We start from the raw sequence: 12,216 nt of genomic DNA on the forward strand, positions 1-12,216 counted from the left end.
AGTTCAAATTATGTTAAGAAATTCTGCCAAATTTAATTTTGTAATTTTCAGTTTAAAAATGCTGAGATGGGAGTCACCACTACGACATTAGCTAATTATTTTTCTACAGATTTTGCGCGCATGTCCGAAGTTTATCAATAGTTTTAAATATTTTAAATAGAGCAATTTGAACCCGATAAGACGAGGAAATGACACACATCTTATCAGGATGATCTTGGCGTTGAGTATAGTTGGTTTAAAAATGATAAATTTACTTTGGTCATTTAACTCAATTAGTCGTAAAGCAACTGCAAAAACTGAAACTCAATGCAATGACGCCAGGGGCCTCGCTCCGATTTTGAAGAAACAATGATAATTAGATAACCTTAGATTCTCTAAGTTAGATAAATAATTAAACACGTGTTTAAGGATTTTCTTAGTGCTCAGTTTAAAAGAAATTATGACAGAATGTATGCGTGAGAATTTCCATGTTTGCCGTGATATTTTTCTCTCTCGCGAGAAAAATACAGATTCTCGCTTATGAAATCCATCATAATTTCACTTAAACTTAAAATGCATGATGTTTTTTCCTGTAACCTAACATGAAGTGTTGCTTTTTTTGACAAGTCAAATTTCAAATTGTTTACACAAGAAAATACGCCGTATTTTTCCATTTTCCTCAAGGGACGCATTTTCACCATATTTTCACGTGGCGGAATTTTTGAAAAAATTTTCATCAAAAATAATGAATTTTCAAAATGTTGTGAATTTCCTAATTTTTATCCGATTTTAAAAATGGAGGAACGTTTTTTGCACAGAATTATATTAATTTATGCTAAATCTGTACTTACCAAAAGTTTTAATTTTTCAAAATTTCTTGTTTGTTCCTTTAAAAGTTTTTAGAAAAGTATTTCTACACTTTTATGGATGTAATTTTGAGTTCTTGGAGGCATCATGGAAGTTTTAAGGAATCATTTTCATGTTCTTTCGCGTTTGAAATAGCATCAAAACTGCAAAGTTTATAACAGTATGAGAAATCCTAATTTTGACTAAAAAATGTATTAAACATTCAGTAAACACGCGCCTTTATGAAAAGGCTAAAGAACGCTAGTTTCAGTGGGCGAGCAAATTTAAAATCGGAAATAACGATTCATGTCCACTTATTTATGATGGACTCTGTAAGCGAGAATCTGTATCTTTGTCCCTCCCAAAAAAATTTGGGATAAAAACGGAAATTCTCGCTCATGGATTCCGTCAATTGAGCATTATGAAAAATCCTGAAACACGTGTTTAATTATTTACCCAGGTTCCCTAATTAGCAAGGTTTCGTCAAAATTGGATCGCTTGAATCTTCTCATTGTGAGTGTAATCTGCCAGTTCTACATTCAATTGTTGAAACGATATTTTAAGTGAGCCCTTGTTGTTTAACCAGACATCACACAATTACCTCGCACTGAATCAAATTTATTGTTGCCAAAAAACCACAAAATTCTCCTATTTTCATAAGTCTCGTCAAATCTATCAGGGACAGGGGCCCCCAGCAAACCTGTGCCTACCGGCCCCAAATTTATAGTTTCGCTAGTGTTTACCCACCTTTTAAAAATATCAATTATTTAAGTATGCATATATGCATTTAGCCTTAAAATGCATGCATTTGTTGGAGTATAAAACACTTATCACAGTTCAATTATTCAGATGCAGTAAACTTAGAAAACCAAATAAAAATGATAGGACTCAGTTCCAGAAATTTTTAAATGCCCATATTTCAACTTTTTAAAGGCTAGTTTATTTTGCAGGGTTACATATAGATGTAACCCTGTGTATGCACTTTTCCTAAATCAACCATACTGCTCAAAATTACTTGGTCAAATTGCTTATTCCAAAGTACAGCAAGTAAATCGATAAAGTTATAGTCGCACTAGCGAAGATGTTCGCTATTTTGGTTTCTTTAGATACTAAGGAAAAAGTGTTTTTTTTTATTTTGATGCAAATTACTTAAATTGGAATTTGAAATTCTCACAATTTTGTCGATTGTTTCAAATTTTCCTATTTTTAAATTTCATTCCTTTTAGAAATTTCAATTCCCCTGGTAAAATATACATTCTCAGATTTTTTAAATACTGAAAGTTAAAGTTGAAAGTTAAAAAATATTCACAACATTTATCCAGAACTTAATTATTTAATTTGGCACACTCATATCAACCTTCACGTACATATTTCGCATATCTCGCGAACTGAGCATACAGATATAACTTGCGAAGCTTTGTGAGATGTCGTAAAACATTTGATGGAAAAGTATAAGATTACTTCACAAACTCATCTTCACCATCATCAGGAAGGGAAATTACAGAAATCTATGTAAACAGTATCAAAATATGTTTTTTTAAAAGTAGAGAACTCATATTTTGCACAAAATGCGTTTTTAGAGTTTCACTTTATCAAAAATTTACGAGCATACATATTAAATATGTTTTTTTAAAATTGAAGATATCATATCGGTGAGCAAGAGAAATTATGAGTGTCGTTAAAACGATAAATTTTAACCGAAAGAGGAAAAAATAAAAAGTTTTGTTGTAAACAATTTTAGAACTTTAAAAAGCGTTGAAAATTCTCCCATCAGACGGAAAATTCATACTTAATAAAAGTTTATATAGCACATTATTCAGCAGGTAAACTTGTATTAAGACGGAGAACATTTCAGAGTTGCAATTATTTTGCATATGTACATAAATTTCTGCATACACATGAGATCTGTAATTACGCAGTTATCAAATCCAGACTGTAATAAATACATTTGTATACAAATTTATATCTGAGTGTATTTATGTACAGATATATGTACATACAGATAAATAAATATGCTAATGAATTACCCTGTTTACTTGTCCTCCATTTCCATATACGCAGTATTCCATTCAACTAAAAGTGAATTTATTTCTGATTGAAATGTTTTAAAAAACGAAATAAAAGTATGAGTTACGCGTATATCTACTCTAATAAAGTGTTAGTATGATCCCTGGGTCCCTGGGTCCGTCTTCGCAATGCAAATTGCCCCATACAGTAGACAAAGAAGGAAGCGGAGCAACCACTGCATGCATGCACTGCACTGCATGAATAAATGAATACATGAACATGTACACCCCACATACATACATCACTCATCAATAGTGGTTATCATGATAAGTGATCGTGATAAACACTATTAATTAATTATTTTAGTTTGAGAAACTCTACCCACAGCGAGTGGCATGTCAATTCGAATGTATTTTTGACGCTGAATCCAACGCCGTCAATGGTTTTGACCTGCGAGGCCCCCGTGACCTCGCCGTGACCGTGGTGTCCAAATCTGGCTTATTCGTGATGTCGCATATCAATTCGAATGTATTTTTGACGCTGAATCCGAATCCGTCAATAGCTTGGCGTTAATTGTAGAAGTTAACGGGGTTTATGGAACTTAACGGGAGCGTGAAGCGTGGGAATTTAAATAGTTAGCTATGCAGTTACTCCCACGCGACGGGAATTTAAGTAATTAGCTATTCAACTACTTCCACAGGGGGAATCAAATTTTACTGTGACCAGGTTAATTAAAATGCAGTATGACTTGGGCAAACCCTCAGTCTGATGTATGTATGTAGTATGACAAAGTCTCCACTGGGAATTATTTAAAATATAGTATGACGGATTTTTCGCTTTGGGCACACCCCCCACTGGAACTCTAGAACCCGGCCTTGGCCGGGCTATACGCTAGTTTAGTTTATAAATTGAAAAATAAGTACCTAAGGTACATATGTGTGTATGTACCCTATTTTTATTTAATGCGATTAATTAGATCTGTCCATGCAAACAAGGATGCAAGTAAAGTTTTAAAAGTTTATAATTTTTCAAAATTAAGTTGTTACGTTTTCATGCAAGTTTTTATATTCCAATTACGTAACATTAGTGGAAACGAAATAACGCTGTACTTGTGGATGCGCATGAATGTTATTAAATAATTCGCAAGTCAAAATTACCAGTGTCCTTTCGAAATATGAATGTATTTGTTTGTGCAATAAAATTTGAAAATACTCAATAATTCACTCTTTAGATACCTACATTATTTATGTAAATTTATTACGCAGAAAAGATCAAAGTCATGATATGAAATAGTGCTACATATCAACACCGTCTCATTTCAGTCTTATCGTGGTAAAAAATAAATACTCGTACTTCTACATAAGTACATCATTTGTAACATGAAATTATTTCTAACAAGTATTTAAATAATTTCTTTCTCCTCGTTCAAAAACATGTAAACAATTTCAAAAAATTATTGCGTGGATTCTTAAACATATTGCAAAAAAGTTCGTAAGTTCTTATACATATTAAGTTCCGTAAAGCGGTGGTGGTTGCGATATTTTGTGGGTCTTTTTATCAGGTGGATTATTGACTTTTTAAAAAAATTGTGATGTCGCTGTGATGTAATTACAAAATCCCAAAGCCATGATTTGTACTCGTGTTGTGTTTAATTTGGTGTGATTTGCTCGGGCTGAAGGACTGGCTTGGTTTGGACATCAATGTCTTACTGGGGGTCAGGGGCACCCGCGTGTGTCCAGCTTCCGTCATGGATTCGAAGGCGGAGGCAAAAACACTGGTGTAGGAATTGCTGGACTTCTCGCTTCCCATGAATGCTCGGGCGATTTGAGTCTTAAAAGACATGGTGATGATCTGTAAAGTGTCAAAATTAGACGGGATTAGCATGATGCAATTTTTGGCAAAAATTGGCAAGATGTATACATATGTACTTTCAAAAATTGATAAGATGCACGTGTATGTGCAAAAATTTACAAGATATGTATGTATTTGAAAAAATTGACAAGATGCATACTTATCTGCAAAAATTGAATATTTGCAAAGAACGGAAACAAGTTCTGAATAAAATTGCGAAAAAAAACTTAAAATTTACCTTATGAAATGTGATCGTGTACTACGGAAACGCTGGAAACTTGAGATTTTGCGGAGATCTCTGCAAAAACGGAGTGATCGAGACGGCAGAAAGTGGGAGAGTGAGTAAGGAAAGCGTCGTGTAGTAGGGTTTTAGTTGCTACCTCCAAAACTGGGACAAATGAAGGATTCGCGAATTCGCTGGTCACACTGTAACCTCATGCACAAAGACTTACTCGCTGTAATACAAGTACACTGCATGTTGGATGCTCGTGCTGTTCACGTGCAAATTTAGCATATGTTTCGCCTTAACGTGGAGCCAGTGCGGTGTAGGAGAGAGAATGCAAAAGTTTGGTTTACTCCGGTTTTGCACGTTTCCTCTGCATGCCAAGTTCAAGCGGATTGGCTGATTTCGTGGGATTGGCATGTAGCGAAAGAGTGGGGTGATGCCGATGGTGTGTGGTAGGTTAGGTGAGTGAACTTTCAGTTTCAAGGGTAATTGTATCGTAAAAAATGGGCTATAAAACGGGATGGGAAAGTGAACGGGGGGTATGTATATCTATAAATGTCCAGGCTGGAGGGTATGTATGTACATATGTGCGAATTATACGTGTATGTGCTGTTTACGTAGGTATGTACATATATCCAGAATCGAGTATAATTACTGGATAAACTTGCGATAATCTGCAAAATGAGTGGAACCAGTTACATAATGTATGAGATGATTAGTGGGTATGTAACGACTGCATGAAAAATTATTGCAAATATTTACTTACGTATGTACGATACATTTACATATGTACTACAGAAATTTATTAGAGAAAATAATTATGCATGTATGTATGTATGATAATACTGAAATGAAGTTGAGCTTGGACGACGATTAGAATTATGAAATTACGAAATGGAAGTCCGAGATGTATAAAAATTTAAATATGCCTCCTGCAAAATTTATTTGGCATCGCAATAATTTTCATTCTCTTTCGGTTTAATGAGTCATCATTTTAGTTAGATTATTAAAAGAATCCCCTCGTTAAGAAGAAACTTGTCTACACTCTAAAAAAAGTTGTACTAAATTTGCCCAACCTTGAGTAAAAAAGAGGATGACACAACAGTCGAGGTAAAATTTGTCCAACATTGAGTAAAATTATGATGATGATGCACCTTGTTCGCACAACGTTGGGCAAATTTTACTCAATTTTGGACAAATTTTACCTCGACTGTTGTGTCATCCTCTTTTTTACTCAATTTTGTTTAGAGTGTACTTTCCTGTTCGAACTTATATTTACATACCCGTAGAGCTTAACAAATCTTGACAGAAGACATGCAAGATCAAATATACTAGAGATGCATACAAACATATGTACATATGCACATACGTTTGTAACATGCATTGCATAAAAAGCAGCATAAGCTTATATATATACGTATCATAAAACTGCTTTTGCCAACTAATGATTTTATGAGGAAAACACCGGTAAAAACGCTCAACATTGGGAATTACTATTACACTGTTAAAAATCTCAAAAATGTACATATGTAATCTATATTATTAGCTGGAAATGTTTGTCTGCAACGGAACTGAAAGTAATTTTCCGAAACGGAAGAGAAAGTTAAGTTTCTAATGGCACTTAACAAACATTTCCGGCTAATAATATATGTACAATAAAAAATTAATTCAGAACAATTCCACTCAATTTTCGTCATAATCAAATAAGCTCTCGCCCGGCGGAAGATGGGCTTATACGCTAGTCTTGGATATTCTCGTATGAAAGTAAGCATTGGGTATGTACATACATGTATATCTGTAAAATGTAAGCTATACATGCTCTGCGAATACAGTGTAAACGTATGTACGTACATATGTACATAGGTATGTATGTATGTACCATGTATATGTACATATATCGAAAATCGAGTAGAATTACTGGATCAAATTGTCATAATCTGCCAAATGAGTGGAAACAGTTATAATAATAATTCGAGCATATGTAACGAATGCATGCAAAAGGAAGTAAATTTTCGCGTCTCCTAAATATTCGTAAAATGTCTCATAAATAATATACAAGTTGCCTACATGTGAAACGTCTCTTAAATGAAAAAAAATGTCTCATAAATATTTACATTTATCTCATAATATGATTAGCTATGTAAAAGCAATTCTTATCATTTTCTGCTTATGTTTCCCACATCAAGTCCATCGCACAGCATCCGAAATACTCTCAGCTTGTTTGTTAAAGGTTTTATTTGTTTTCAGCTTTTTAAATTAAAGTCCCAAGTGCTCCAGTTTGGTGACGCTGAATCTGGTGACGCTGAACGCGATTCGAACTCTGAACATGTCATTAGCCCACGGAAGAAAAGGAAAGTCGGTGAGTGTGAGGTGCTCCAGGAGTAAATTTGAAGGCAAGAATTACTTGGAGGAGCTAAAAGAGTGGAGATATCTGAATCAATATCTTCTTCAGAAAGAGAACAAATTTTGAAATATGTGTGTCGAGTGGAAAAAATATGTAGCTCGAAATCAAGGATTCGGCTAGTATTATCTAGTATTCAATGATATACAAAAGGCGATCAGAGATGGTTTTCATAAATTCATACCTGAATTACCAGACGGTTTTTGGGTGGAGAGATTTCTAATGCTTTTTATATCTCAAACCATATGTGAACATATGCATCTGGCTTCCAGTTTTGTGCACTCTGGCAAATGTTATAGGGTCAAATTGGAAAGGTGTCATTTTTTAATTTTCCGAACCAGTGTTCTTATAAAAAAATGGAGTCTAACAAAATGATTTTTTCGGAGGCCCTAGTGCAGAAATCTCCTTTTCGAATTTTACCAAGGGATTTAGCATGCTTTTCACTATATAAAACCACTTTTGTCTCACGCTTATCTTTTAATTCCGTTTTGTAGTCTAATTCCATACTTGTCCTAATGGAAGGCGATCGTGCACACAACTTATCCACTTTTAAGGCCCCACATTTAACGTCTTTGACGTTAAAAATACCAAACGTTGTTTTTGTCGAAGGTACAAATAGTATATTGCACTTTTAGAAAGAAAAAGAAATCAAACAAGGTTTGGTTAAATTACTAAATCTGATAATTATATGAAATAAAGTGAGTTTTTTATAAAACAATTTAGGAGTTACTTATGGATTTATATGAGACTGCAAAAATAATATTAGGAGACGTTTTGCATGTAGGCAGCTTGTATATTACTTATGAGACATTTTACCATTTTTTAGGAGACGCGTTAATTGCATACCCATGCAAAATCATTGCTAATATTTACTAACTTGCGATACGCATACTATTTACATATTAACCAAAAAACAGAATCGTGTATCCTTCGGGGCGATAATGAAATGAAGTTGAAATTAGATGACAAACTTAATTACGTACGAGATGTATAAAAATGTAGGTGTGCATTCTGTCCAAATTATTTACATATTTAGCGTGGTGCACAATAATTAATAATTTCATGCAAATCGATGATTCATCATCTAGTAAGAAGAGTACTGGAAACCATTCGTTAAGAAAAAACTTGTCTATCTACTTTCCTGTTCCAACTTATACATACATGCACGCATACCCAAGGACCTTAACAAATCTTGAGATGGGACATGCAAGATTGGATTTAGGGATAAAAACCAGAATATATACGTAAGTACGTACATATATATGTATGCCGCTTTTTGATGTGCATGTGTAACATTAATCTGTTTTTCAACAAATGATGCGATTTTCTGAGGAAAAAACATGTAAAACCACCCAAAATTGGGAATTATTACACTGTTAGAAATCTTCCAGAGATACATATATACTCCGTACTGGTATTGATTTGGTAATAATTTCCTACCAGATTGGTATTAATTTGTTTGTGAGTGGTAAATTTTTCACTACCACAACATTACTAAACGGCGTCAGTTAATGCCTCTTATCACCAGTACCGGTAGAGTCACACATGTACTCCGGTCACCAGTGATTCAATACCAGTTTTCTAAGAGTGCCCACGTGCAGCACATTTTAGACGACTGGAACATGTGAGTGACAACTTGGCAAATTTTTAGATTAATAAAATACAGCGTCCACTTTCTCAAGGTAGTTTACTTTAGTTTAGTTTTAGTCGTGAAGAGTACTCGTTGCCCTGTATTTTCTGCTCCTAAAAAGCTGAAATGTTTTGTGGATTACTTTGGTACGGGGTATTTGCGGGGGTCGCATATGGATTGTATCTTTACCTCCAGAAATTTTGGATGCAGCAGAAATTGTAAGAATCAAAAATTTCAAAATCAAATTTACAGTCAAAATTTCTGATTTGCCACACTCGATTTCTGTTCAGGGATCGTTTTTCCAAGGATAAATGTCCCAAGGACAAAGTGATTCTGCACGGAACGCCACGCAGCGTCGGGGTCCCCACCGCGTCACCGTTCGTGCTAAAGTTGGAGACTTTTTTGCGAATGACCAAAATTGATTATGAGTACGACGGTGACCCCAAAAACACTTTCGGCGAGAACGGAAAAACCCCCTGGATCAGTCTGAACGGCGAACATATCGCAGACTCCCAGGTTTGCATCCAGTTTTTGACAAAGTATGTAACTACTTTTTTGCATGTTAATAATTCGAAATTATATTTATGTATGTAATTCTGAAATTTGTAACTTGTTTAACAGGAAATTCAACAAACAGATAAAAAACAATTACAGCGAGAAAGAGAAAGCCGTCGCAAGTCTGGTAAAATCGACTGTGGAAGATCGATGCTTCTGGCAATTTTTTTGTCATTGAAATTTAATCTGTTAGACCTCTCTGGTGCATCTGGTAGCTATTGATTTCTCGGTATTAAAGTTGTTCCAATATTTCCCCGTATTAAGTTACACAGGTCTCCGTTAAAATTTGCTACGGATATGGTAAAACTTTAGTACCGGGCTGTGTATGTATGTATCACTGCACCGTATTATTTATCAATACCGCTTTGGTAGAGTCATACATACATATGTGAGTACCGCTTGGTATTATTTTGACCTCACTGTGACCATAATTAAAAATAATAATCTGATACATCTGGTGACAAATAATTTAATTTTCATGATTTCCTATAAAAGACAAATATGATTCAACGAGTTTCCAATTAGTTGTTTTACGAAAAACTTAAACAATCTATTTTTTAGTATTCGTCGATATAGGGAAAATCCAAAAATTTGAGACCAAAAAATATGTAAAAACAAATTTTTTACCGTAAAGTTTCTCACAAAATACCAAAGATACATACATATATGTATTCTTATATTTAAAAAAAATTGAAAAGTGTATGCACGAAACATATCTATCTTTTTTAATACATGATATCGATGACCTATTTTGTGTCTAAGGGACACGTTTCGAAACACGTGTTTCGCCAAAATGAGGATCTAAGAGTATATGTATGCACAATCTTTATTCCTACCAATTTTAAATAGGGAAATCTTCATGTGGGCATTTATCTGGGGCGGAGAGCGTCACGCAGCTGTAGGAAGGACGCTAGCAATACCTTGGTATGCCGTGAAATTTTTAGGATTTCAATACCGAAACGTGGTCTGGGCTCAAGGGATAGGCAGACATACGAGGGAAAATATTGCAGCTTGGACTTACAGTGATATAAAATCCGTTGCCACCGTTTTGGGGAACAATAAGTTTCTCCTTGGTGACGAACCCTGCCTCGAAGACTGCACTCTTTTTGGGTAACAGTTTACTTCAACATGATTAAAATTTTGTAAGAAATTAATCTATCTTAATTCTTATTTACAGATTTTGTGGACAATTATTTTGGGGATTTCCAGCCTCATCTCCTTACTCGAAATTTGCCAAAGGTAAATTTGTGATTTACTGCACAATTATTTATTGCCTTAAAATTCAATCTTAAGTACAGTGTTCCCTTTTAAAAAGTAAATGCACTCTGAACTTCAACTTTGACATTCTGAATACACTCTTAGAAAACGGGTATTAAATCATTACTGACAGGAGAACTTCTTTGTGAGGACTTTATCGTCACATTTACTTTTTAAATGGAGGACATTATTTTTTAGAGTGAACGTAATGCAGTATGGTTCTGATTTATTTAATAATTACAGAAGAATATCCCAACCTCTATGCGTACGCTAATCGAATGAAAGATCGCTACTTTCCCGACTGGGATCAACTTATTGCAAAAGAAAAAAGTGCCTAGAGCTCTATCAGTATTACTTACATAAAGCTAATCATTAATTATGCTAATTTCGGGGAATTTGCCGCACAGATTTTATTTCGTCGCTAATTTCAGAAGTCATAATCACTAACGCATCGAAAGCTTTAAAAAATGTTTCTTGAAAATGTATATTTTTTGGGTAATAAATAAATTTTATTGATTTCTCAACACGGGGGCACAAATTTGCATAATTACACACAAAACGTCTTTATGTACATTACATATACTGTGCTCTTATATGCATATCTGGACTTGTCACCTCATTTACATTAATCTCACTACGCTAATTTTTAGCGATATTGGCTTTCCATGCTGAACAAAATCTTGTGTCTCTCGCGAATTCGTCAAGATATGCAAATTAGGTGACCAGCACAAATAATTCCACTATAACTACAATTCTTAATCGCCCATCCTCATTTCTTCCTCTTAAGCGCCAACAATGCTCGAAACACACCACGGATGATCCCCTGCATAAATTTCATGACTGATTTATGCGTCACAACTAAAAACCCGTCCCACCCAAAGAACAATGGTTTGCAACTTTTCCTAAATTTTGACATGTATTTCCTATCCGCTCCCGAACCCCAGTGGCCGCCGCCATGTACCCTCCAAGAAGTCAAACACTTCTTCGCAGACTTTTGAATCTTTGCCGCACACGTCATAAGGACCACCCAGGTCAGCACGGCGAAAGGAACACAGACCAAAATGGTCATCTTCGTGGCTACGTCGATCTTCCCGCCTTCCGCAATTAGCATGTATCCCGCAGAAACGGTCAGTTGTCCAAAAAAGGTTTGCAAAATTGGTAAGTACCGCCCAAAAACGAGCCTAACTTCCTTCATGGCCAATTGTAAGGAGCGATACACAAAGACGAGATGTTCCGGGGATGTTCCAAGTTCTGGGGAACATTTGAATTTCCTTCTTTCACGGGCTTTGTTGCTAGTTAATGCGAGTTCTTGTAAGACCGGAAGGATAAGCAAAATAAGGCCGGAGAACGCTTGGAATAATGTTTTCGCGCAGGATTCAACGAAAAACAATGAGTACATCAGGGCTGGTGCGTAGAGGAAGTAGGCCAAATAGAATAAAGCGGGGTAATTCGAAAATATGGTGG

At 35.1% G+C, this 12,216-nt stretch overlaps 1 protein-coding gene and 1 long non-coding RNA gene across 5 annotated transcripts; one reads left to right on the forward strand and one right to left on the reverse strand.

Moving 5' to 3' along the window:
• Window positions 1-4,051: 4,051 nt before the first annotated feature.
• On the reverse strand, window positions 4,052-5,061 carry LOC110861933. Its single transcript, XR_002549111.2, has 2 exons — window positions 4,922-5,061; window positions 4,052-4,683 (listed from the first exon to the last, which is right to left on the reverse strand). It is a non-coding gene; the product is annotated as an uncharacterized LOC110861933 (long non-coding RNA).
• Window positions 5,062-8,919: 3,858 nt separating this feature from the next.
• LOC110861951 (failed axon connections) lies at window positions 8,920-11,276 on the forward strand. 4 transcript variants are annotated; one of them, XR_004833315.1, is made up of 6 exons: window positions 8,920-8,934; window positions 9,012-9,158; window positions 9,231-9,479; window positions 9,562-10,605; window positions 10,673-10,734; window positions 10,996-11,276. XR_004833315.1 is itself a non-coding variant. In XM_035845123.1 (6 exons), the coding sequence occupies exons 4-6, from the start codon at window positions 10,355-10,357 to the stop codon at window positions 11,088-11,090; spliced, it is 408 nt and encodes a 135-aa protein (XP_035701016.1). In that variant the 5' UTR covers window positions 9,007-9,158; window positions 9,231-9,479; window positions 9,562-9,724; window positions 10,345-10,354; the 3' UTR covers window positions 11,091-11,276. The 4 variants fall into 4 exon arrangements, 3 of the variants coding, with proteins under 3 accessions (XP_035701016.1, XP_021966781.1, XP_035701015.1); XM_035845123.1 differs by lacking the exon at window positions 8,920-8,934 and having other exon boundaries at window positions 9,007-9,158; window positions 9,562-9,724; window positions 10,345-10,605; XM_022111089.2 differs by lacking the exon at window positions 8,920-8,934 and having other exon boundaries at window positions 9,007-9,158; window positions 9,562-9,622; window positions 10,345-10,605.
• The last annotated feature ends 940 nt before the right edge of the window (window positions 11,277-12,216 follow it).

The sequence above is a fragment of the Folsomia candida genome, unplaced genomic scaffold (genome assembly GCF_002217175.1).
Source record: "Folsomia candida strain VU population unplaced genomic scaffold, ASM221717v1 Fcan01_Sc047, whole genome shotgun sequence".
Classification (NCBI taxonomy): Eukaryota; Metazoa; Arthropoda; class Collembola; order Entomobryomorpha; family Isotomidae; genus Folsomia; species Folsomia candida.

What these genes read in the sequence shown, in the direction of transcription:
- LOC110861951 (XM_035845122.1), top strand. Translation starts at nt 10,307, where the DNA reads ATGTATGCACAATCTTTATTCCTACCAATTTTAAATAGGGAAATCTTC. An exon ending in GAAGACTGCACTCTTTTTGG is followed by an intron (nt 10,606 to 10,672) that starts GTAACAGTTTAC and finishes TCTTATTTACAG; the next exon opens with ATTTTGTGGACAATTATTTT. An exon ending in TTACTCGAAATTTGCCAAAG is followed by an intron (nt 10,735 to 10,995) that starts GTAAATTTGTGA and finishes TAATAATTACAG; the next exon opens with AAGAATATCCCAACCTCTAT.